At 39.8% G+C, this 26961-nt stretch overlaps 2 protein-coding genes across 2 annotated transcripts in view; both read right to left on the bottom strand.

The window, feature by feature from the left end:
* Nucleotides 1-16578, bottom strand: part of LOC139718115 (E3 ubiquitin-protein ligase HUWE1-like) — a 90373-nt gene extending 73795 nt beyond the window's left edge. Inside the window, exons 1-7 of the mRNA XM_071629600.1 lie at nt 16496-16578; nt 15537-15629; nt 3245-3451; nt 2392-2465; nt 2090-2231; nt 1267-1347; nt 574-621 (exon numbers count right to left, since the gene is read on the bottom strand). Coding sequence (XP_071485701.1) covers nt 574-621; nt 1267-1347; nt 2090-2231; nt 2392-2465; nt 3245-3451; nt 15537-15629; nt 16496-16540 — 690 coding nt within the window. The 5' untranslated portion in view covers nt 16541-16578. The remainder of the gene's footprint in view (nt 1-573; nt 622-1266; nt 1348-2089; nt 2232-2391; nt 2466-3244; nt 3452-15536; nt 15630-16495) is intronic.
* A 4758-nt stretch (nt 16579-21336) lies between these two features.
* Nucleotides 21337-26961, bottom strand: part of LOC139718114 (protein O-linked-mannose beta-1,2-N-acetylglucosaminyltransferase 1-like) — a 28486-nt gene continuing 22861 nt past the window's right edge. The window contains exons 13-16 of the mRNA XM_071629599.1: nt 26683-26853; nt 24003-24179; nt 22638-22701; nt 21337-21559 (exon numbers count right to left, since the gene is read on the bottom strand). Of these exons, the coding sequence (XP_071485700.1) occupies nt 21337-21559; nt 22638-22701; nt 24003-24179; nt 26683-26853 (635 nt within the window). The remainder of the gene's footprint in view (nt 21560-22637; nt 22702-24002; nt 24180-26682; nt 26854-26961) is intronic.

Raw genomic sequence — 26961 nt, 5'->3', positions numbered from 1 at the left:
CCTCCCGTAATTATTTTTTAAAAATCACGGCGAGATTGCGTCCGTATAATAGAGAGATCCGGATAAAGGGAGGCTGGATAAGAGAGGTTCAACTGTATATATATATATTTTTTTTTTTGGTATCAGCATTACTGCATGTAATAGGAAAAGAAAACGAGAGGAGACCCTTTATCAGTGATTCATATGAAAGGCACTCGCAAAATTTTGTATAATTGGATAGCAAATGGAGAAGTGTTTGCTACCAATACATCTCACACATTCCTGCTGCCACGAATTATGTCCTGCAGAGCTTACAAAATAGATAGGTGGACATATAACAGCAGCCAGGACACTTCTTTCTTAAACATTAAGTCTCTCTGTATAGTCTTTCTACAACACTTGTGCTCTTATCACTGAAAACGAGATAACATTATAAATACATCCCCATGCCATCACCACCACCACCCATCAACAAGAACCCTCAATAAATATCAAAGAACTTGACAAATTACTGCCCCTTTCCCCAATCTTATCATATAGATTATGGGTGAATATTCACATTGGTTTAAAGAAGCAAAAGAACACGAGACTTACTCTGTCCACATTTTCCAGGTGAAGAACAGTGACAGCCTGGACAGCATGCTGTCAAACGAAATGGGGAGAGGAAGAAACGATAAAATGCAAATCAAGCTTCAGTGTCTCCTTTCTTACAGGATGGATCACAGGATCAGCACAAACATGTACAATGATTACATCACAATATGCTTCAGTTTTCATCAATGGCCTTTTCTAATGTTTACTGATAATGAAAAAGTCAAAACTGTTTCCCAATAAATGTCTATTCGCACTTAACCTAATGATGATAATCTGGGGGGTGTTTCATCAACGTTTGTCGGCGCTAACAACTTGAATCACCATAGTAACAGTCAGTGACCAGAGCATCTCAGCCAATCAAAACCAAGGATTTTGCTGAAATTGGTCAGCGCCGACGCTGACAAGCATTGATGAAACACCCCCCTGATGGGAGATTATTACATGAGCTGACAATATTGACAGAGAGGCAGCCTAAACACATCATGGCAGACATGACACCATTGCACAGACATAACAGAGGATATACAGGAACACATGCCTACCATGCAAGTTACATAGTAAGCATTACCCCCCCCCCCCCACACACACATACATACACACATACACACACACAAATACCTTCTTTGATTACACTGTCATGCCCACACGGCGTGAGATATTAATATGACGTAAGCGTTATCTCTCTTAACTTACCTTCTTGACGCTAACTTTTTCTTCCGACGTGTTCTCAGAGTAGAACTCAAAATGAAGAGTTGTTGCACTGGGTGGAATTCCCTGTCAGAGAAAGGGGTCAGCAAATATTCAGTTCAGCAATTTCAATGCCACTGCAAGCTCAAAGTACTTTGCACCTTATGCTCAAGCTGACTTTAGAAACTAAAGAAAAAAGAATGATAGAGGCTTATCAAAACGTGGACCTTCAATATGGTCGACAAGGAATCTAAAGTTTCAGGTTTTCAAAAAGCAGTGTCACCAGAACACAGATACACAAACTAGATTGGGCAATGATGTCATCACTTCAAAACTCTCCCACTAACCTGTTCACAAAAAGTGTAAAAATAAGGTTTCACGTCAATGACATCTCCTACAACTCTTTCCCCCTACAATTCATCATTGCTACATCATTACAAGACTATAACAATTTGAGTTGTGGCATAGAACTCATTTTTATTGAATCGAAGTCAAAAAGGGGGAATTTAATGAAGATTTGTGAGCAGGTCATTATGAGATGACATCATCATGTTGTGTACAAGATTTCGATCACAGTTTCTTTTTTGAACTCACTGTTTTGATTGAGAACACCAGTTTTGCTCAAAGCATGATTTCATATAATGTCATTCGATACTTTGGAAACCATAATATTTTTATGTTTTGATGAACCAACAATGACATGGACATTACGAGCCATGATCTCTGTGTGGCAAACTGTACCTAGAGAGGAGCAAATTTCCGAGCAGTGATAAACGTATAATAAAAGCAGAAACCATCCATTCTGATGAAAAGTTAGGCTGCCCATTACCTGCTTGGCTGCATTCTTGCAGCACTCTGCCAGCCCGAAGCCATTCTCCTTCCCTCCCCAGCTCTCGGCCAGGTACGTCAGCCGACTGAACAGCTCCTGGCGCTTCTCTGCGGCCAGCTTTATCAGGAAGTTGGATCGCTTGCTGCAGATTCGACAAGATTTAAAAGAGCACTCTTGATTTGTGTATTGTGCTTGATGCCCAAACTAAAACAATGGCTAAAATTTTGGCAGATCAGTTGCTTCTCCAGAAAATGCATCAGAAAACTGATGACTTTTGGTTCCTCAGCAATTATTTTGCTTACCTGAAAACGTAGACAAGATTGAGAACAGCCAGCACAGTATTCATATCACTGGATGCCAGAAGAGTTGTAAGGTGCTGTGGAAGAGAAACAGCAAACACTGTTATTGGTAAGTGTATCTTGTCTATTTTTGAACAACCCAAACTTAGGAAATAATTTGATGGTAATCATCAAGTAATGATTTGTTGGTATACTGCAGGCTTGGTTATACTTCTATTGAATGATGCTTAATGTTAAAACTCTTGGCTTATAGCAAAAAGGCAGCTGAGTTAATATCAACAGGGCAGCATTTTATAGTTTCAGCAGTTTTGGTTGAATTCCAACAGGCTGCAAAGACATCTCCACCACTGACATAACAGTTACAGACTTCCCTCTTGTCACCTGCTCCTCACTAGGTTGGAAAAAAAAAATGTCCCAAAGTTAATCAAAAGAAATCATAGTATGGCTGCATAAAGGGAGAGTGGAATGGAAAAGAAAACTCGGAGATATACAGCAAAACAGCAGCAATGATAAAAGGACATGTCCATGAGTTTCAGAATAACAGTTAACCCTTACTGAGCTTTGTGCGTTGATTGGTATGCAGGCTGGAGTGCTTTCTTTACAGAATGGCACAGATGTCTAGACACTAAATTGGCAATGAATAGAGATTACCTAATCCCCTTAATCCCTTTTGTGTCACCATGGCCTCCTTGTTTGACAGAGACACATGGCTACACCTGAGTAGGCTCTTTAACATTAAAAGTAGGTCAAGTTTGAATGGGATTACTGAAAGCTGATACAAAAAACTTGACAAGATAATATAAGCTAAGTGCATGGGCACATAAAGGGATAATCTGGCCTATCAACTACAACGTACCTCAACAGAGCTGTAGAGATGCCTCGAGAAGCTGTGCTCGATGAGCAGGGCGGTGAAGGTCAGCACGCTGTGCACGGACTCCTTGAGGCGAACATTCTGGGGGTGGTCACATGACAGGCGCCACAGCTGGTCAGGTGACGCCGCGCATCCCTCCTCCAAAATGCCATCAAACCGGTCGAGGACGTCCACCCAGTGGTACAGCTCACACTAGAAAGTAAAGCAACAGCAGATTCCAAGCTTAAGGAAGTGATCTCAACTAATATCATGGTAACTCTTCATAAATTAATCAAAATGGCAATAATGAACTCAGAGTAATCTTCGTGATACTCGACATAAAGCTGCAAATCAGCATTCCAGGCTTTTTCTGTCAGGATTATTTGATTATCACAACACATAGAAGACTTTGCAATAACAGGGACTAAAAGGGGAAAATGCATTCTAAATTAGTAACATTAATAGAGATTATGTTTGTTTGTATTCTTGAAGATAAGCACAGGCTGAATTCCCATTTCATCATCATTCAACATTGTTGCATGAATGGCAGTGTTTCCTCTTTGAAAAAGGAAATGTGCAGCCTTTCTTGCTCACCTCACTGAATCAGGCCAAACTTCTGTGACTGCATTGACACTTAAAAGCTTGACGTCCTAGACTTTACTGCACAAAGTTTGTGCCATAAATTGCATCATTCATGGCAACAATCACTACACAGTAATGAATGCTATATGTGCCCACACGAGATCCACTTAGAGCCATATCATTCACAATCATCTTTGGAGCTTCCTCCTAAAAGGGATGTATATTCAGTGTAAACAGAAAGAGCATAGATTTTTCATTTTCTTTGGCACAAATTTTCAGAGGCATATTTTAGTTCCAATGTATATGTAGTCCAACACCTTAACTATCTTGCATTTTATCTTGGCACAGCCGATCTGCATAAAATATGTAGTAGTGTTCAAGTAGGATTTCAAGTGTAATTGCTCATGGAGGATAGCTTAAACAAATGAAATGGGACCCTTTGTTTTGCATTTTACTGTATAACTTGCACATGATTTTACACTGGAATTCAGGAGGTCAATCCCGAACGTACACATTCAATGCACTGAAATTTTCAGGTGAAGATGATAGGCCATTTCCTACAAAAACCTGGTGAGTCTGAATAAAGACTACAGGGATTTCAGACACGTGTGGGGAATGATGTACTGTATGTATGTGGTATCTAACTGTCTGTTTCCATATGAAGGAGAGGGAAACTGGATCTACATTGTACATGTACATACTGGTACACCTGTATTATTTCCCAAGAGGACAGCACACATGTATCTTTTACAGTAATAAAAGCCTGCTGGTTATACAGAAATGGATACTTCTGCACAAACTGAGGCTTCCCAACAATTACAAAGCACTACAGATGAAGTACAGTCATCGATTCAAAAGTTTACAAACATCTGCAGGTGCATGTCTTCCAAGTACCTGTACCTGCAGTATACACAGTATATTATGCACTTCCTATACACAACTGCAGGTACATGTATTTTTCTCAGGTACTGTAAAACACACACACACACACACACACACACACACACACAGAGGCATGGAACATTTACATTTTGTATGTAAAGTACACTGACTTCCTGAAATGCTTGACATTCGCAGGCACACACACACACACACACACACAAAAACTGTAGGTAATATGATAGTGTACATGTATGTACACACAGCCATTGAGTGGCAGTTCTGTTTTCTTTTGTTTGCTTTTGTTTTTCATTCACGGTGGGGTGTGAATGCATGTACATGTACAGTATACCACATAAGTCTTTCACACTTCAGTAGATTACGATACACTCCAGGTCCTCCACAGTATGACATATGTATGCTTTCAACAATGTGCACTCACCAAGCAAAGAACAGATATTTTTTTTTTTTCTAAGTCTCATTTAAATACACTTTGATGCTCAAAGTGAACCCTGGGACACTGACAGATATATCAAGAGAGACAAGCTTCCGCGCAATCTTCAGCAATACTCAAGGTGAGAGCAGTGGTAATGGCTTAAACACCTGACTGCATTAGTACGGGGCAAAGTTGTGCGCTATTTAAACTGCATGTGGTGCAGGTACTCTGGATAAAATCTAAATACTCTCTTGAGCTTTTGCAATGGCATGCTTGCAACGTTTTATGAAACCAATTTACTATACATAGAAGGATGACATTTAAGTGTGTGAATCCTACAGCAGTGGTGGATCCAGGAGGGCACACCGGGCACGCACTCCCTTTATTTTTTTGTTGAAATAAAAGAAATAAAAAGAAAAAAATGAAAGGGGGCGTGTGCGCCCCCCTCCCTTTCCGGAATTCCTAAATCCGCCCCTGTACAATGCCAATAAACATGCTAATTATCCAATCTCAATATGATGTGATGTGTTGCTTGTTGCAAATGTACTGTACATATTAAACACATACACATACGTACGGTACATGTACAGGTATATAATACATAATAAAAGTGATTTAAGCAACTTTTTTATATCTTATGAAATGTACAATGTACTTCCTGGCATTTAAAAAAAAAAAAAAATCTCAGTTTTAGATTCAGGCTGATTGTGCAAGATTCAAAGTGACATCATCTTCGCAGGAATTGCAAAAATTATGTATTGTCAGTTTAATTGTCCAGTCTAGTGACTTTTGCAGCAGAGGATAATTATCCTTTGTTGGCATCCCAATCAACAAAAATAACTGTTGCATTACCTCGTGCCTCAAGAACATTCTCTGCATAATCTGCTGCCTTTGATAAGTGGAGTTATCAAGATTAGTTTTTTTTAATAGCCATTACCTGCTTTTGCAGAGTGTGTTTACTTGCTGAGTGTATTAACACAAAGTATATGAGACAAGCAAATTGTATCTTACATCTCATACATAGGGCTTAACATCATTAAGAATGCACATGAGCATTTGAATTGTAGGTAATGTCAAGTAAAAGGTATCCCCCCCCCCCCTTTTAGAATGTTATCCTAAAGATCTCATTAGGGGTGACTACACGTATAAAAATAATGCAACCACTCGATGTGTGTCCTTCTAAAATGTCCTTCACTGTGACATATAATGTCAAAAGCACAGGATCATTGGGCTCAATCACAGCGCATCTCAATTAGCATCGACAGCAGGAAATGAACGTTCATGGGAGCTTTACATGATAAAGAATGTACATGTACGTCAGTAGTAAAGGCAGTGTGTATTATGTATAACATGTAGAGCTAATGCAAATGACACACCGTTCAGGATTGCCATCACATGCATAAAAACAAAATCAGGAAAATTCTGAAGAGTTATATGCAGGGAGTACTGTTGTACCATGTACTTGTGTAGTGCATGACTACTGACAGGCAAAAATAATTCCCAAATCAGGGAGATTCTGATATTCTCCTGTCAAGACAGGAATACATTAATTTTTTTCAGGGAGAACCATGCAGAGTCAGGAAGACAATGTGTACAGTGTAGAAGTGCTGTGGTTTACACATACCACATTATCAAAATTGGGCCTTATTTGGGTTCTCTTTTGGCTGAACATTTCTATACATGAAAAACTTCAATTTTTATACTGCATATATGCATGTATGCACAGACAGTAAAACCATCAAAAAATGAAGAAAAAAATCATGAAGCACATACAGTGATTTTGTTTTGTTACTCTGATATTACAAAAGGATGGCATACATAATTGTACATGCACTACACACTACTGCATAATGTATTACTGAAAAGTTTTCTAAAGATGCTGTGTAGGCCCTTCACTAAATAAGTTTCATTATAGCCCAGTTACCATGGTGTACAGTTTTCTGCAGTAATACTTTTCATTAAAAATACACCAGCAAAGCTACTTTGCACAGCATTACCAAACAAGAGACCCGGGGGTCACGCGCTCACCTGAGTATCGCAATTTCACCTTCCATGCATTCTTGCACACTCTTACCCGAGAACATTGGAAACTCAGGTCTGCATATGGATCCCCCCCCACCCCCCCCCCCCCCCCCAACTCCAGGGTGGGGGGCAGGCAGCCCTGGATCTGCAATGAACAAACTTGGAACTAAAGTATTCAATGTACAAACTCATGGTATTAACTTTGCTTTATCATTTCTGGTTGTAGAGTAGAAGATTTTGAATTATTCCTTAATGTGGGGGGGGGGGGGGGGGGGGGGGGGTGGGCCCCCTAGGGGCCCCCCAAGAGGGACATGGTGCCCATTTGAAGGAATTGAGATTCTATCCCCCTAGGGATGCTACCTGCTAAGTTTGGTGAAAATCAGACATGGCAATCTCAAAGTGAAGATGAAAATGTACAATTAAGGCCCCATTAGGACCCCTCCCCACCCCCTCCCCTGGGTCCCAAGAGAAGCACCCCTGATTCCGCCATGAACAAACTTGAAACTACAGTCATCAATGTACTTACTCATAGTATCAACTAAGCCCTATCACTTCTGGTTCTAGAGAAGAAGATTTTTAAAGATTCCTTAATTTTAGGGTGTTTGGGCCCCCCTGGGGCCCCCCAGTGGGCCATGGTGCCCATTTGAACAAATTGAGATCCTATTCCCCTAGGCATGCTACCTGCCAAGTTTGGTGAAAATCGGTCATGGGGTTCTCAAGAAGAAGATGAAAATGTAAAAAGTTTACGCACAACGGACGCCGGACGCCGGGGACGCCGGGCGAAGAGCGATCACAATAGCTCACTTGAGCCTTCGGCTCAGGTGAGCTAAAAATATATAAATTCAAATTCTAAAGCTACATTAGGGAAAAAGGCAGATAACACAATATAGAATAGGTAGCGAGAATCCTGCGATCTCATTGGTCGAGAGCTACACATTATGTGTTGATTTTGTACTGGCCGCACACTGAGTCACAGTGGTAAATATGTTATCTCGCACTTGTAGCAAGAATATGCGCACTTGTAACAAAGGTTCGCGCACTAAGCAAGCGTTCGCGCACTCAGGAACGAGACGCCTATTGGCCAAAAAAATCATGCATCCAGTAGACACTGGATGCATGATTTTTGGGCTCTTGTCTATGGCAAACCAAAATGAAATGCATACAGTAAATTTGTCATCGGGTAACATGATAGAAAAATGGATTTTGGGCAAGAAAATTACCCATTCTATAACACAGATGACGCACATGTCTTTTCGTGCGTCAGTCGGAATATAGAGTGTATGCGGTAACTATGGAATTTAGCCTAAACCCACTTGGCTTCGCCTCGTGGGTAAAATATTCCATAGTTACCTTACGCACACAATTCCGACTGACGCACTCAGACCTGTGCATTATTTGTATACTGTGTACAATATACAAAATATAGTACGTGTGGTTCTGATGTCACTGACACTACGAATACTTTATATGTGACCTGCTACATTACAACAAAAGGATCCGAAAGTCGGGGGGAGGACAATTTTCTTAAAATGACATGACATCATTCCCTTACTCTTCCACTTTAATTTCATATACAATGTATAACACGACTCATAAAAGTACTCGGTTACGGAGATATCAATGATTTTATTAGTGCATGTTGAGTGGTTCAAGAAATCAGCATTTAGAGAAAACGGCCTTCAAAGTTTTCTTTCTGACACTATCATGATCGAGGGGAGGCAAGACAGTTTTCACCGCTTGACAATAGAAGGCATGCTCCTACAATGTAGCAACCTCTGCGATGTTCATTCAAGCTTAATAGCACCAGCGGTCTATGCACGACCAATCAGTAACCAGGATGCCACGCACTGACCAATAACATCGCTCTTTCATTGCTAGGGGTGGAGTCTAGCTGCGGCACTAAATTCAAATCTTCGGACATGTTTCTGTTCCGTTGAAAGGCGGATAATCATAGTCCAGAAAAATGCCAATTTCTTGCCTTTCCTTTGATCATTTAGCTTCGAAATTTTGGCAAATGATAGACGATACATTAGACTACAAAATTTTGCCAAAAACAGAAATCCAATCATTTCGATGGATTTTGATGATCTGACTTCAAACTTGATTTTCTCGGCTCAGTCGTCAGCGATTTTAGGATCCTTTTGTTGTGGCAGGTCACATACACATACGTTTGTATGGTTCACTGTAATCAGATTGTGATTTAGCCAGGGCAGCCTCTTCAGTACTAGCACTGATCTCACAAAGGGGCCCCCTACACTGTCATTACCCCCATCTCTACTACACACAAGAGGAACGCACTTCCACACTTGCATTTAAGAGGTATGCGGCAAGGGCAAAAGCAGCTTGATCGAAAATATCTACTAACGACATCATTATGTGCACTGTACAGATTGTATGCGCAAACAGAATTACATACGGATGCACGACTGTTGATGCTTCAGTAATACTGTACATCAGGAAATTGTCAGCATCAACTAAAACAGCCACGGTCACATCTGAATACAAATGCCTAGTGTAGTTCTAATACAACAGCAAGTGTGTCCAGGCCAGTTTTTCTTAGAAAGGTCTTACATAGTACATACTTTTATAATGATTACTAATCACTTTTTGTCATTTTCTATTACACTGTTTTGAATGTCATGTGCTCAGTAGCTGAATTCCTTAATATTATCTTATTCATCTTCTGACAATTAGATATCAAGAAGACCTCAAACAACAACAACAACAAAATTGTTTAATTGTAACATTGCTCACATAAAATTGTTGTTTTCACTACACAACTATCCAAAAGTAATTTCCTTAAATTTTTATGATGGAATAAATTTTACTTGGGCTAAAGAATTTGTCAAAGTATTCCATACGAATCTTGTACAACGTAGTACTCATGCAATAAAATATATCACATGCAATTTTATGGAATAACAAGGAAAAGTAGAAATTACGCGGTGCGTAACATATGTCCCCGCCGGAAGTAGCATTTTGTAACAAAATGTGCAATATAGGTAAAAAATCAAGGTCAAAGGTCAAAGAAGTCAAAGGTCAAAATTCTGTGTAGAAGTTTTGAAGCCCTCACCTAGTGCCATCACATAAAGCAAATGGAATCGAAATTGGGTTAGAAATGGCGAAGGAGTAGCATTTTGTAGCCAATGTACAATATAGGTCAAAAATCAAGGTCAAAGGTCAACGAAGACAAAGGTCAAAATTCTGTGTAGAAGTTTTGAAGCCCTCACCTAGTGCTATCACATAAAGCAAACGGAATCGAAATCGGGTTAGAAATGGCGCAGGAGTAGCATTTTGTAGCAAAATGCACAATATAGGTCAAAAATCAAGGTCAAAGGTCAAAGAAGTCAAAGGTCAAAATTCCGTGTAGAAGTTTTGAAGCCCTCAACTAGTGCCATCATATAAAGCAAACGGAATCGAAATCGGGTTAAAAATGGCGAAGGAGTAGCATTTCGTAGCAAAATGTACAATATAGGTCAAAAATCAAGGTCAAAGGTCAAAGAAGTCAAAGGTCAAAATTCTGTGTAGAAGTTTTGAAGCCCTCACCTAGTGCCATCACATAAAGCAAACGGAATCGAAATCGGGTTAGAAATGGCGAAGGAGTAGCATTTTGTAGCAAAATGTACAATATAGGTCAAAAAATCAAGGTCAAAGGTCAAAGAAGTCAAAGGTCAAAATTCTGTGCAGAAGTTTTGAAGCCCTCACCTAGTGCCATCACATAAAGCAAACGGAATCGAAATCGGGTTAGAAATGGCAAAGGAGTAGCATTTTGTAGCAAAATGTACAATATAGGTCAAAGGTCAAGGTCAAAGGTCACGACTGAAATTCTGTGTAGAAGTTTCAAAGCTCCCATGTAGTGCTATCATATAAAGCAAACAGAATCAAAATTGGCTCATAAATGACAGAGAAGTAGCAAATTGAAGATTTTGATCACACACGGACGCACACACGGACACACGGACACACGGACGGACGGACGGACGGACACACGGACACACACACGTACGGAGCCCGTTTCATAGTCCCCTGCTCGAACTCGTTCGGCGGGGACAAAAAAGACAAGAACAACTCATTAGTATCACATCAGATGATTCTGTAGCATCTATTTGATCAGGATTTTAAGATCTACAGTGTCCAGGTGTATTATCTCACAGACCGTTTTCATTATTGCATTTAATAACTCAACACATTCATCAGAAATATGAATTTCTTCCTCGGCTACAGCTGCACAACCTTTTCACAATTTGGTAGGAAACCAGGGGGAAAAAAAAGAAAAGAAGAAGAATACAGCGTATGTTCTATACATTTGGAGAATTCATCGGCGCAGAGAAAACATCCCCAAGTAGCACACAGGAAAATAGGCTTTCGCAGACATAGTGTAGTACAGGAAATGGGCTGTCTTTCAGTCAGAACATTGCCTTACTTTGTTTGGCAAACTCCTCTTATCAATCGCTGCAGACTGCACAAGTGGATGAGTCATTGCTTCACACGAGCAAGGACAGTGTCGACAACTACATTTTAACACGTCATATCTAGAGTAGCATTTACAATCAAAACGGTCTCACATCCACGCGGACATTCTCCATTGCCTTCGTTTGTACACCTTTGAAAAAGATTAAATTCTGACAGTATTCTACTTGCTTTTCTTTCTTAGACTGTCTAAGCATGTACATTGTACTCAGTTCAGTTAAGTTCATTTTTTTTCCCCCATTGGCTGATCAGCTGAAGTTCAAATCTGGCCTTTTTTGTTCTGTTGCAACATTTACATTACTTCCACATCCAGAATGCTCACATTACTGCATATGATATAAATTTTGACTGCAGATAGACATCATTCACTTCAGTTAATGCCTTGCTTTCCTTTGCCTGTTGTTATTTCTGGTTCTACTGATAATTTTGCACGGCATGACTGTATGCAAGCTTTTTGATATTTTGTCAGAATGGGGCATGTTCCTGAAACAAGACTATGAGCTCGTTATCATCACAACAAAATTTGTAGCTACCATCAGTAAAGATACATTGTAGCAATATACAACAATGCAGCAAATCAAGATCCCTTGAATTGCATGTAATGGAATAAAACAATCAATTTGTGGACACATAACATAAACATGTGCAACAAGTTTGATATTTAAAGGGATGGTACAGTATTGGTGGGAATGAGAATTGGGCTTTTAACTTTTTGTGAGATACCAAGAAAACACTTACAATGTGTATGATGTAGTACAGAGCATACCATTTTAAGAGGAATTCAAAGTTTATTTGATGAAAATTGGGTTTGGAATGACTGAAACATCAAAAAACAAAGTAAAACAAAGCGATCGTAATAGTCCCACACTTTATTAGAGTCACTCTTTTTTGGATATCTCAGCCATTTCAAAACCAATTTCCATCAAATAAACGTTGAATTCCTCATAGAATTACATGTTCTTTCATATTTCATAAGAAGTTTCTCATTATTTCAACAAAAAATGTTAGAAACCTGAAAATAGGTCTCAACCAAAACTGCATGATCCCTTTAAAGGATCAATATGTCCTACTCTTTTGTTGGGAGGGGGGGGGGGGGGAGGTTGGAATACTTGTAATATGTTGCAGGGAATACCCTTTTTAATACCAATAATACAATGTTCTCATCCACCAAGAGTCGAGAGAATGTGGATTTTTTTGTTGTTCCACACCAATTGAATAATGTGATCAGAATGAGTTAAGTTCAACTTTCAATATTTTGTAATGCAGACTAGCACATAATCTACTGGAAATTGTAATGCATTTTTTCTTTAAATCTTATGTTAAACTTACAGTAACTACTGATCCTGCTGAAACAATACACTATTAGGGAAACAAGTTCCCTACAAAATTAGATTAATCACCATCTATCTTTAAAAATAATGAAATAGAAATTATCAAAACTATTCAATAACAGTATTTCCAGTTAACACCTTTTCATCATATACATGCTATGACAAAATCAACACACACACACACACACACACACACACACACGTACACACACACACGCACACTATACATTATATGCACACACACACACACACACCGAGTCAACAAAATTCTAGTGTAAGAGTAAACGTCTAGGTTCTAGTGTAAACTTCAGGTCAAACGGCTCTTGAATGCACTCATGAGGAACGGAATTTTAGCAGGACAATCAACATTTTCCCAGACAAATAAATGCTGCAGTACCTCAATTCCATACAGTAGGAATGTAGGTAATCTACAGCATCCCTCCCTCAGGGCTCAGTTTGTTGTGAGAAATTATCAGCTCACTTACACAGCACAAATGCAAGAGAACCTGACACCAAATACTGCATTTGCATGAAACCAGATCAGTTCAAAGCTTTTAGCATATATAAAGTGTAGAACCTTTTTTTTTCCATTTTTTTTTTTTTTTGGGGGGGGGGGGGGGGGAGATCAGTCAGGGTTAGGCAGATCAATCGATCTTTAAGAAAAATGCGGCCCAACATACTAACGTATTACCACACATTGAATGAACGAAAAGCTACAGATGAAATAAAAATTGGAGTAGAATACATTTGTTATACCAAAATCACACAAGATGAGACCGAAATATTGTCTTTGCTTCATTCAATGTGGCATTTAAGGGGCATAAAAGAATTGAATACAATACACTTGCTTGAACGACATCCTTTGTATCATAAACTTCATCTGTTTCATGTCTGCAATGATGTTGCATTCATATTTTCTAATAATGTTTGAAAAGCCAGTTTTTAAAGTGCAATATTTGAAATAACGAAGTCTACTCAAAATGTAGGACTGAATTTACATTATCCAACGTCTTCAAAAGACCACATGGGTTTGATCCTTCAAAGAAACCTTCTAAAAGAAGCATAGTTTAGGCTTGTTCGTGTAAATACTAACCAGGACTACTAGCACTTTGCGAGTGATGGTACTCAAACACTTGAGAGTGCTTTTTTTGAGGTTGCCAAAGGATATCCAAGAAAGTGTTTATCAACTCACTTCTGGTGCAGAATTATGGTTTCCAAACAACTTTCACAGAGTTTTTGGCAGTTGATAAAAGCAAAGCTGTTTTAATCATGGAGTTAGAAACGTGTTTCTAAAATGTCAAAAAAAAAGTACACTCCCAAACACGTTTGAGTCAGAAAGGCATATCAGTAGAGTTGATAAATGCAAAGTCGTTTTGAAACCATTCATAGCTCGGACCTGCCTACGCAAATCACTGCCAACCACACATCTACGCTCTTCGGGTCAAACTGCGCAGTGACAACGGTCTCCCAATCGACTCCCAACAGAGTTGATAAACACAACAACTCAAGAAACATGATCAGAAAGGCATTTGCAAAATTGCTTTGATAGCATGGGTATTAAAACGTGTTTCATACATGGCAAATTTACTAAATGAAGCCGAATTGTCATTACCTTCCAAATACTGTTCTTACATTATTTACACGTTTGCTGATCTGCTAACCTTTCTTTTCATGGCTTTGGGTTAAAACCATTTTCCTTTTTTATTTTTTTTAGCAAAGTCATTGCAATCCAGTGAAGGTGATGCACATGACAGCATGATTCATCTGCAGGAGATGCACAACTCTTCTTCCAACCACATGAGGCAGCATACTTACAGTTTCCCTGATTTACTTTAAGAAATAATAATAATAATATTCATGTGTCACCCAGTGGCCATCAAAAGAATTGTCTATTTTTTCAAAGATAAGACACAATGGGGTATTTACAGTTCTACCGTTAAATCTAAACAAGAATACTGATTCTACTCCGTGCAAAAAGCATTCAGGATTCATTACAATCATCACAATCATGATTATCCTTGTGCATATTATCACTTGATCACTTTTATTATTCTGAATGGCCCAAAGTCATACTGGCAATTGGACACACATACACACACACACGCACACACACATACACACACACACACATATATACGCGTCTATGCTGGAAACCGAGGACCTGTTTTACCCAGAAGAATTTTACCACATACCCCGAGGACCTGTGTGTTAGTAGGACTCTTGTCAACCGAGGACTCATTCGTATATTACCATCCAACCGAGGACTTGTTACAATAATGCTAATCGAGGACCTGCAAACATGTACCCCTACATGCAAAAGCAGACCATTTGGAATGGTCTGCGTACCAAGGACGTCCTAAGTTTTCTGTGTGTCCTCGGTTTAAATGTAAAGTTCGTATGTGTGTCCTCGTTTTACACCATGGGTGAGTGCACACACACACACACACACACTTTTTTTTTTTTTTTTCAACGATGTTTATTCTGTTCCATTCAAAGTAATAGAAAAAAAAAATAACACACACACACACACACACACACACACACACAATAATGCATAGTAAACATCAGCATTCATTACCTTGCCATAGTTCCAAGACTTGATTCCCTGAAGCTCTGCAAGCAGATCGGGACTGGTTTTCAATCGCTCTATCAGGGCCTGACAGTCAAATGGCTGAAGAGAGGAAAGCATTCACAGCATGATGCAATAGAAATTGGAATAATTACGAACAATCCAACAACGTCCTCTAATTCTTTAATCTTTTTCTATTACTGTTACTTTGGGTTTGCAATGTCCTTGAGTAATCATCCTTACAAACTAGTTTCCTTGTATAGATAGCACCATCGCGTTTATAAACGTCAGTATAAAGCGCCAAAATGCAATTATTATTATCATTAGAAAGAATTCCAACTGTAATTTGTTTCAAAACTCAAAAGAAAATGGAGCTGCTGATATGTGATTCTCTGAATCCACGACTTTCATACGCAACTCCAAATTTCACATTTGCATGCTTTGGGATACTGCTACAGTTTTTTACAATGTACTAACAGGTCATTTTGATTTGACCTGACTGAATAATCTAGACATATACCTCACCTCATGAAACCACAAAAAAGTAATTCTTGGATTAATGAACAAACACAGACTAAAGAGCTGAATTTGAACGTAACCTTTGGCCCTAAATTTACTAAATCTTGTCAACAAATATCATCTTCTCAATATAATTATGACATACCAAATACAAAAAGAGTAGTACAATTCAATACTAACATAACTAATTTGACAGTCAAGACTTTGACCCTGGTCCCTATCTTCACAGCACTGGAATCTGCAATTACTCAGCAATTTGCTCTTTCAAAATCTGCACACTAATTTTGATGAAATGAGGTCAATGAATCTACTGTATTAAGTTATGTATATGAAAGATAAATATTGCTATGAAGAATGAACTCACAGAAATTTCTCTGCTTGACACGTAATGAGACCATAAGCTGGGCAAAAAAGTTCTACTAGTGTATTATGTAAAAAACTTCATTTACCACTTCTGAGGTGCTCTTCTTCAGTTTGCTTCTGTCAATCTTCATGATCAATCTTCTTCAAAGCAGACACAATCAGGAAACTGGGAGGACAAATTTGGTCATGGGAGAACAAAACAAAATTACTAGTTTCATCTGCAAAATTAATAAAAGGTATGGAAATAACTTACAACTTTTTGTTCAAAGGCGAATGCAAAGTACATGCAGTCAGCCAAACAAATTACACAAGTACATTATACGAGTGAAGGAGCCAAGATAATGATACTAATATCTAACATACAATGTATATCTGTACATGCAGTCAGCCAAACAAATGACACAAGTACGAGTGAAGGAGCCATAATGATACTGATATTAATAACATTTAACAAATATCTCCACGTCATCAATGATGCTTACACGTGTATTCTACTGAGGATCCAACTGTACCTTACAAAAAATGTGACATACAAATGTACGTAGATCATGAAGAAATGCTGTAAGAAGCATTGCATTGATTTCTCTGCCAAAAGCATGTTGTCAACACACATTGTGCATAGTCAACAGAATGTATTGAGTACTTTAGCAGATACCACACACTCTCTGTTCCTAGTAGATCAAGTTCTATATCTAATCATGGAGCTGACTATGGAATCTAAACTTTGCATACTCTAAGCCACAGCTAGTTCGCTCTGCGCAAACTGCTTTGCACAGGAGCAAATGGCACAGGGAAATATAAAAAACACAGCAAGCGCAGCAATTCTCGCTATCGCCAATGACGTAAAAAGTACCCGGATGTTGATTTAAGCGTCATTTACGGTGCATTATGGGATAGTCCGGTAGCAAAATCACTTCCGTTCGTACGCGCGTGATACGTGACTAATGCGATTTACACACACAACCGACTGTATTCTACGTGTACTTCCGGTTTTCTCGACTTGAATTACAGCTTTAATATGATTTGAAATTTCTCCATTCTTAAGAAATTGCTGTTACTACAACTATTGGTTGTTGCTGCGAAGCTGCCATGTGTTGTTCGCACGACAATAAATGAAAAAAATCTGCAGAAATAGGACCCTTACTGGCATGCGAGACGTGACGTGGCAGCGTGGGTGAAGTTTGCGGGTGACTCCACAGCGCAGTACGTGCACGCGCGACTTACTAGTAGTGGTATAATAGTAGCACTAGGTACTAGTAGTAGACCTAGTACAGTGCCTACGTACATTGTACGTACGTGTACTTACTTGGAAGAAATTGCTTTGGAGACAGGATAAGTTCGAGATTACTGTTCGTTCCCGATTGTGTTCGCGACATTTCGACAGAGAACAAATAAAGAAAAAAGATGGGCATTCCATGACGATATACTGTATATCCAGGTGGGTGAATATTTTCCAGCATATTTTCAGCGTATGCAGAGATGACTGATCTGTGATGTACGCCGTACCGGTATGTGTTAGCTTATGCGCTGCATGTTCGCGTGCAGTGAGTGCACATGGTGCATGCTAGCAAGAAAGGCCGGCCGCCGGCGGCGGGGACTACAGTGTACGAGTATGCATGACAGGCCTGGCCACTCGCTGGCTCGGGCAGTACAGCGGCCTACTGTACTAGTATCCGACGGCGTGGTCGGCGCTGCGCTATAGGTAAGGTACACGTACGCGCACGCTAGCGTTGTGCAAATTATGCCCCGCGCCGGAAGTGCCCTTGCTACCAAGTGAACTAAATCTTGACGAGAAAGCCACATCCGGGTACTTTTTACGTCATTGGCGATAGCGAGAATTGATTTGAACGTAGCGATCTCATACATGTAGCGATTACAGTTCATCTATCAAGTTCTATGGTATCTTTAAAAAGATAATTTTTCCTGCCTTTACAGTACCTCAGCTTGCAGAAGTGATTGAGGGAGGTTTGGGGTTGCTGTTCATGTTGTCATGTGTGTGTGTGTGTGTGTGTGTGTGTGTGTGTGTGTTTGTAGGTGTACGTGTGTGTTTGAATGAAATCAGAATGTGAAAAAATGTGGAGTGAAAAAATATATAAAGAGAAAGGATGGGAAAAGGGCAACAGGAAATGAATGAAAAGATATTACAAAGAGAAACCTAGAAAAATAAAACAAAAGATTTACCACATAGAAGATAGAAAGAAGGGGAGAGATGTTGGAAAAGAAAAGATAAATAGAGAGGAAAAAAAATTATACAGGTTGAAAAGGAAATAAGGAAAAAGACAGGCCCTATATCAGAAGGAAACAAAAAAAAATATTCTAAAGGAAAAAAGGAAAGGTAGATGGAGGGAAAAATACATGTAACTAGCAGTTCTACGGAAATAAATAAATGAAAATGAGATTGAAAGGGAAATTATGAAAAGTTACACAAGAAACTCACAAAGAAACAGTTAATTGGAAAGGGAAAAGTTAGGACCCCCTGAAAATGAAAGGAGCAAAGAAGCAAAGATGAAAAAGAGAAATTAAATGGAATGCACACACACGCACGTGCTCAACCACTTTGTATACAAGCCAGACTTGGCTGAGGAAAAGGACAAAACAAATTTTACCTTTTCAAAGACACCACAGAAAAGCAGAGACTCTAACTCTCCCGCTTTTGACGGGAGATCTCCCGCCGAAAGCCCATTTTTGCAGAATCTCCCGTTCTCCCGCTTGAGATTTAATTTCTCCCGCTTGAAATGATTTCTTACTTAATTTCATTGTATGTTGAAAAATAAGCCTTAAAGAGCGGCTGTGATCGCTACCTTTCAGATCACATGATTGACCCTTTAATACTGCAATACATTCATACTGTAAGTACAGATTGCTTGCTATGTGTGCAGAGCAGCATTTCAAGCCATCAAGATTTTCCAACACCTGTAGTCATAACATAATCAGTGTTAAAACGTAACTTCTAAGTTCTATTTGACTTTGGAAATTCAGATGCAGTTATTTTAGTTACCAAATAACTAGGGCGAGCTTGTGCATGTTTAGAAATCATTTGATGGAGATGACGCAGCCGAGGTGTGCGAAAGTACACCAGCATCGGAATCCCACTTTCACTCATCATAAATATCGGGTTTATTTATCTCTCTGGAATTCTCATGTCATGATTATGCTTCTTCTGCAAATTCAGATATAGATCTAGCTGAAGTTTTTACCAACAACTCAGAATCAGGAACTGAGTGGGAAGTTGATTGGGTTACACTAGTAAAATAGATGGGAGAGCAGAAGGTACAGAAACTCCAGCCCGGATAGACAGTGATAGAAGGGGAATGCTGTTTTTTAGCTGCACTTAGTTATCACGTACGCGTGTAGAATTTAGACCTAGTTATTTTATATCGCACTGTACATATGATAGAATCTACATCACACCAGACCCGCCAAACAGTGCAAAAATACACCAGATGGTGGACTGCACTTACTCGGAAGAAGAAGAAAAGAGATGGGGTCTAACTCGTTAGATCGAGAACCAGCAAGACCTAACCCCGGAGCGCTCCTTGTACACAGACAGTGCTGTGGGAGCTACGCGTTGGGGCTGGTCGCAGTTACAGCAAGACCTAGATCTCGAGCCTAGCGCACAGACACAGTACGTAGCAGATGCAGATGTAGACAGAAAGATCCATCTGTCCGGAGGACTCTTTTATATTTTGCCATTAACGCTGTCCTCCGTAGACAGACGGAAGGTACCAGTACCCATTGCTGTGTGGATGTTCTTAACCACTGTCTCTATGGAAAATTGGGTGAGGTACCTCACCCTTCTCGATTGCGTCTAATTCACGGCCCTAGGTCGGCAAATTTAAGCTTGAATAGTTAAATCAACTATTCAAGAATAGACTACACTCACCAGATTAATGAATAATCCAATATTTCGGTAGAATTTTTAACGCAAAACACACATCAACCAGCCCATCACGTCGTCACGTTCAAACTGCAGAAACATACAGTATGAAGCTATTAGCCAATCACATGCGAGGTAGTTTCTACGTGTTTTTTTTACTAAAACATGTACCTCGCATGTGATTGGTTTACAGATTCAAAATGGCGACCTACGGTTAGCGAACGGCGATGTTGCGATATGGATAAAATTTCTGCATTATAACCGAGTTACTGTGAGTATTTCGATTGAACAACAATGTGAGAAATTAACCCCAAATATTGCTGCATAATGTGTCATGTCATGTCAAACTTGTTTGAATGTAAAAAAGCTGTCTGAAATTTGGTTTATCGTAACGTTTGATCTGTGCGCGTTGCTCCACACAGGAGCTGGGATCATTGACTTCAGTCTGTATACGGAGGGGATCCGTGAAGCCAGACGCAGTCTCCGCGGAACATTCCCCGACGGACAGATACAGACCGATCTTTCGGTCAAATGCAGACTATGTACATGATGTAAATTAAATTAAAACAGAATTGCGGTAAATATCCCCATTCCTCTGTTCCTAGTCTACAGGTCATAATACATGCAGCTGCATAGTATTTCTAAGAGAGTTATAGTGAGTGCGACTCGAAGAAAACAGGGCAGTACAAGGGAATCCAAATAGAACACTAACACTAAGCACGATCTCGAGTGTCCAGTGTGCGCTGGTGTGGCGGCAGCAATCAATGCACTAGCTAGCCTACGTACAATAAATTATCGTATGGTCCTGTTGCAAGCAATCCCACCGTTTTGACCCAACATTTTAGCACATCATCGCACCTTGTTTAAAACCTGTTCAATGAATTACTAGCACCATATTTCAGATTGGCTACACATAGATGGAAGTATCATCCCATCCCATCCCCCCCCACTTCTATAAAATCAACAACAACCACATGCTGAAGTACAGAATGAGTAATTTTATTTCTTTGAAGCTGTTAAACTACATACAGACACCCAGAAATCCACCTCCTACCTTGTAATTGTCCTATTTGAGAGATACTCCTCCATGAACGGCCGATCCTCGTAGATGCCCGGCTTGATGGCTCTCTTGACCCTTGACACGTCGGGCACGATGGACTCACGGCCCTTCCTGTAGTCATCCCTCAGCCACTCCCTCCATGTCTGGTCGGCGCAACACTTCAACTCATTCTTCTGCACCTGACTCTTCCAGATGCTCCTTCTCATTATCCACCTGGACACGAGTAGCGGTGGAAAAAGAAAATTCAGTCTCAGATTCATTACTGTACTCCATGATAGCAAATTTAACCACTTGCAAAATTTTCAGTAATTCCTAATCCATGAAAGATTAGATTTGCTAAATATACGGCATACACAGTAACCCATGTCAGCCAATCATTGCTAGCATCCTGTACTAAATATATAAATAGCACATTATTGATAACAGCTTCTTACGTACATAACTGATGGCATTCGAACGGAGATGACAATGTAACAACAAAGAAAGTGAGATTTTCAATTATCATTTTTAGATAGATACTAGATGGCCAGATAGCTAGATAGCCACTAGATATTAAGATATCTATAATGGCTCTATATTAACTCATCTGAAAGAAATTTGTGAAAAATTTAATATCCTTACTTGTGCATGGAGACTGATTTAATTTAGAATTGTCAATAAAGAGTAAAATGTTCATGCCAAACATGATCTATCTTCCATGAAGTAGGGGTACCTGACTGTAGATCACTGCATCTGGGGTCAATGTCTTCGGTTTGTTAACTCATACAATATTTGAAAATAATTTCTGTGACTTTTAAGGGATCCAAGACCAGGTGATCTGATACTAAAATCACTGTGCTGTCCTTCTCCTTAAATTGGCAACAGTCCCACATCCAAATTGTACTTTCACTTCATTCACAGTACCTAATGCTCTGCAAGGCCTTTGATATATTGACTGTAATACATCACTCCTCCAACAGTGCACCCTGGAGCTACAGAAAGCAAAAGATATCATGGTTGCTTCTCTTTGCCGTGTAAAATACCTAATTATACATGACTATGAAACAGGCTTATTTATTGATAAACTGGAGTCAGTTGGTAAGTTGCCACATACTAAGAAGTCAAAAGCTGCAATCATTTTCTTGCTTACAAGAGCATGAAGAATTACATATAGGTGCACATGATGTGCCACCATTGCCCATGTTGTCAATTTGATAACTTGGATACTTGATAAAGAAGTGATCTCTAGTAGTATATTGCAGTTTTGCCCAATTCTGGGTGCCACAAATATATAACAGAACAAATGGCATACCCATATCCAGGAAAGATATCAACTCTGTATAGTAAGTCCACATCACCAGATGTATGCTTGAAACCTACAAGAGAGAGAGAGAGAGAGAGAGAAAGATACCAACACTACATATGAAGCAACGATCACAGTTAGCATTATACACCACAGTTCATTTTTCATATAGCTTATATTGCCGATTACATTGGTATACTACACAGTACAGTGTGGTTGAAGACCTAGCCCCGGTAAAGAAATGTCTCCATAATTCTTTTTAAGCATGGATCCATGTTGGTAATCAAATCAATGTAAATTAAAGAGTACGGTACAAAGCAATAAGCCTTTTCCTTCTTGGCACAAAACATGCTTGGCAGTTCATTTTCACACAGGGTATACTGCCAATTACACCTCACAAATGCAGCAGTATACTCTGAAACTGCCTACACCCATAAACCAAAACCAAACGCTTGCAATATAGTTTGAAATTGCACTGTTTTGGAGACCAAGTGGTGTCAAAACTAGCTTCAACTACATCATGGGTGCATGGCATGATGCTATTTTTGCACAACTGACGCTTGGCCATATGAATTCAGCGTCAAAGCATGACTTGTGATATGTTTCTTCTTCAAGGGCTCTCCATCTAAAGTGCAAAGCAAGGGTAATCAAAAGTATTCCTACTTCTGCAGTTCTTTCATTTAGCGAGAAGATTACAGTTCTCACAGGGTGGGAAGAAGTGAGAATAAGATTAAGTGTTTCCATTATACTGTCAATGATATATGAACTATGATCTAATAACACAATGATGTACATCTCTCACAATGAAACTTGAGGGAGAGAGAGAGAGAGAGGAGACATCTTCGAAATGACCCACACCCAGACAATACAGGCCACTTGGATACAACCGTAGGTTTTCCTTTGAGCACGTGAGTGGCTAATAGCACCCACAAGTGTCACAGAAAGTAAAACTGTCTTGAATCTATATACATACCATGACGTTAATCCTCCCTCTCCCTCTCCCTCTCTATAACATTCTTTCTCTCTGTAGCTTGCTCTCCTTTTTCTGTGCATTTTGAGTGCAATGCTCCTTACCTCCCTTGTTGTACATACTCTTGCAATACTCATACAATTTGCTTTTACAATTTTGAACTCAAAATACTCCAAAACAATTTATTATCACGGCAAATCACTCCAGCCAGACATGTTTCTTTCTTGGCAGACCATTTTGGCATACTGCAAGCAAAGTCCATAGGGTGGAAGATGAATTTTGAGCCCTTCTTGAGAACGTTTTCTTGCCTTCAAGCTACCACACAAGAATATGGCAGAAACAAAAGTTATCCTGTATTCTAGCAAATATTCAAGGTTTGTAGAAGGTAATCGCAGAAAACGCACCATGCTCATTCCACGCCGAAATCGTCATGAGGGTATCGTCTTGCTCCAGGAGGTGCATCGTCTGTGAGAAATAGCGCAGGAAATCTGGCGCCACCTCCACGTACTCCTCGATGATGATGAAGAATTCGCTTTTGGGGAAGAGGGCCATTCCTTCCTCAATGCCGGATTGGAGGGCATCTACATCAACACACAATCACAGAAGCAGATATTCATTTCCCACATATTGTATACGGCATATTTCACAGGTTTGAATTTTCACTAGGATGGGTGCTCTTTGCGAATGCGGAAAATGAAAAACATCAATCTCAACTTGAAGTTGTTAATACTATGTGCGAATGTAACAATGAAAAACATCAAAATCAACTTGAAGTTAATACTATGTGCACGCATAAATATACTGGTTACACACTACATAAATAAGGTGCGTGCTAACACAGTTTGGTAGGCCTTAGTCAAAGAGTGCAAACTGTGTGAATAGACAAGTGCATTTAACCACACGTGAATTTGACAGCAAGTCTCCATTCTCAAAAAAAAAAAAAAAAAAAATTAGACTGGCTAATTATGCTGCCCATACAGTAGATTCCAGAACAGCTGAATCTTAATGATGCATTACTTTTTTCTCACAATTATCAAGTTCAAAGCTACGCCAATTTTTGAATTACCTTAGACCCCGTTTACAGTGAGTGAAAAGGCCAAATGCGGTACCAAAATCGGCCGCGCATTTGGCCACGCTCTGGAGGTAGTCTCGGCCGTGGCTTGGCCGTGGCTGAGCCCAGCCTCTTCTCACTGTAAACGTAAACTGGGCCAAATGTGGTACCAAATTGCGACCAGCATGCTCCCAATAATAGTCGTTTGTTTACAAGCAGAGGGCCACTACGACAAAATATTGAAAGGTTTGAATTAACAGCCCGGGCCGAGCCTGGCACTGTAAATGGACAAAATTGCGGGGCCGAGTACTGCAATTGAGGCCGGGCTCAGCCGCGGCTCGGCTGTGGCTCGGCCCAGCCCTGCACTGTAAACAAGGAGAGTGAAACTAATCTATCAGGATGGTAGAATTTTCTACCATGGTTTTGTTAAATTTACTGTTTATCAAATATAATTTGAAGATGAAACTGCATGGCACTTTTAAGAACTGACGGCGGGTGAAAAGGGAAGAGCCTAGCACCATTTTGTAATAGTGTAAAACATCACTTTATTACTAATCTTGTACAAAAAAAAATTCCAAATCTACAATCAATTTTCGCCCTGCATAATGATGGACAAAATCTGATATTGCTAGCCACATAATTCACTGCATAACATATTGTCACCTATATCATGTGTTACCTTATAAATCTTCATTCATGAAATGTCATGCCTGTTTTAACACTGGGCTCATGTAGCTTCATATTTTGACATCCTGTTTGTAAGAGGGTATTAAATTTCTTCTTGAAAATCATGTTTCATTATACAATATCCATGTTGACAAACCTGCCTATTACTTATGAGGTACCAGATACAGTAAACCTTGGATAAGTCCACGTCGAGTGAGTCGAAAATCACTTAACTCGAAGCAAAATAAAAAGTCCTGATTTTTCCCTATTTATTTTCTCTAAGAAATATGTGGATAAGCTTAAGTACGAGAGTCGAATTTCGGCTGTGTCGAAGTAAAACATTCGGTCCCTTTTGTACAAAATACACGTAGTTTACGTCACTTGAGCCGAAGAAGATTTGTCCGGCATTCTCATTACATTTAGAGGAGAACAAAAAAATCGGCATGTCGCAGAACCCCGTCCCTGACCTGCTGCAGGTAAGCATGCACACCGCTCCGCACGCATGTCGAATACATACACATGTATACATGTATACACACAGCACATCGATCCATACTGTATCCATACACACAGCACATCCATACTTTATCCATGTCAAGCTAGAACTCCTTGGTCAAGCCAATCGCTGCTTTAATATCTTAGTGACAGGCCAAGTGGGCGGAGCTTGTTTGTGCATGACCGGCTGGCTGTATAGTTTTGTTCAATGGAGGTGGGATGGGCCTGGGAGAGTGTTTGTCTCAGGTACGGGGTAGGTTGACAGATCGAGATGAAAGCACGCAGCTGAGAGAATGTCTGCCAGCAATGGCTACCTATGTTGCACCATAGACATAGCACATGCACATTGCCACATTAGCGCAGACATTCTCAGAACTACGTTTAACTACTAGTATTGATACAAATTCCATGTTCAATTTAGAACAAAATAAGAACATTATCTTCCAGAACAGACAAATTTGAATGCAAACACACACATGCACGCACACACACACATGCATGTAAATGTACTATAATACATGTACATAACTGTGAGTCGAAAAAAAATTGACTCTCGCGAGAGTCGAAGTTCACTTAAGTCGATGCATTTTTTTCAGTCCCGAGAGCTTCGACTCATGCGAGGTTTACTGTATGTTCAAAACTGTACATGTTGTAAATTGTTCACGCTCAAACGATACTGGAGTAATTTTTACATTTTTATTTTCACAATTTACATTAGACAATTTACTTTACGACACAAATGAGATATATAACATTTGGAAAGTCCATCTCACACTTGCAAAATTGGACCACTGTCCACAACAAACATTTCAAACCCATAAAAGGTTAAGTTTATTCACGACAAGTTGAAGGGTCTAAACGTTTTTACTCACACAGGTACTGCGACTTGGCCTTAATGTAGTGTGCTCGGAACCCGTAGACAGCCACCAGCTCATTGGGCTGGGCAAAGTTCCCCTCCAGGATCACCACCACCATCTGTGGGTTCAAGCCTGGGATCGCCACGAGGGACTCCAGGGTGCGCTGGAGGGCCTCCAGGTCCGAACCTACATGTAGCAGCCGGAACAGACACTGTTAGTGAAGTCCAGGGGCGGATCCAGGAATTCTGTAAAAAGGGGGGGGGGGGCACCTTTACAAAATTACAGGGGGAGGGG

Source organism: Diadema antillarum, unplaced genomic scaffold (assembly GCF_040938485.1).
Source record: "Diadema antillarum isolate AM-2024a unplaced genomic scaffold, OU_Dant_1.0 scf00000089, whole genome shotgun sequence".
Taxonomy (NCBI): domain Eukaryota; kingdom Metazoa; phylum Echinodermata; class Echinoidea; order Diadematoida; family Diadematidae; genus Diadema; species Diadema antillarum.
This window is presented reverse-complemented; position numbering and strand designations above follow the sequence as displayed.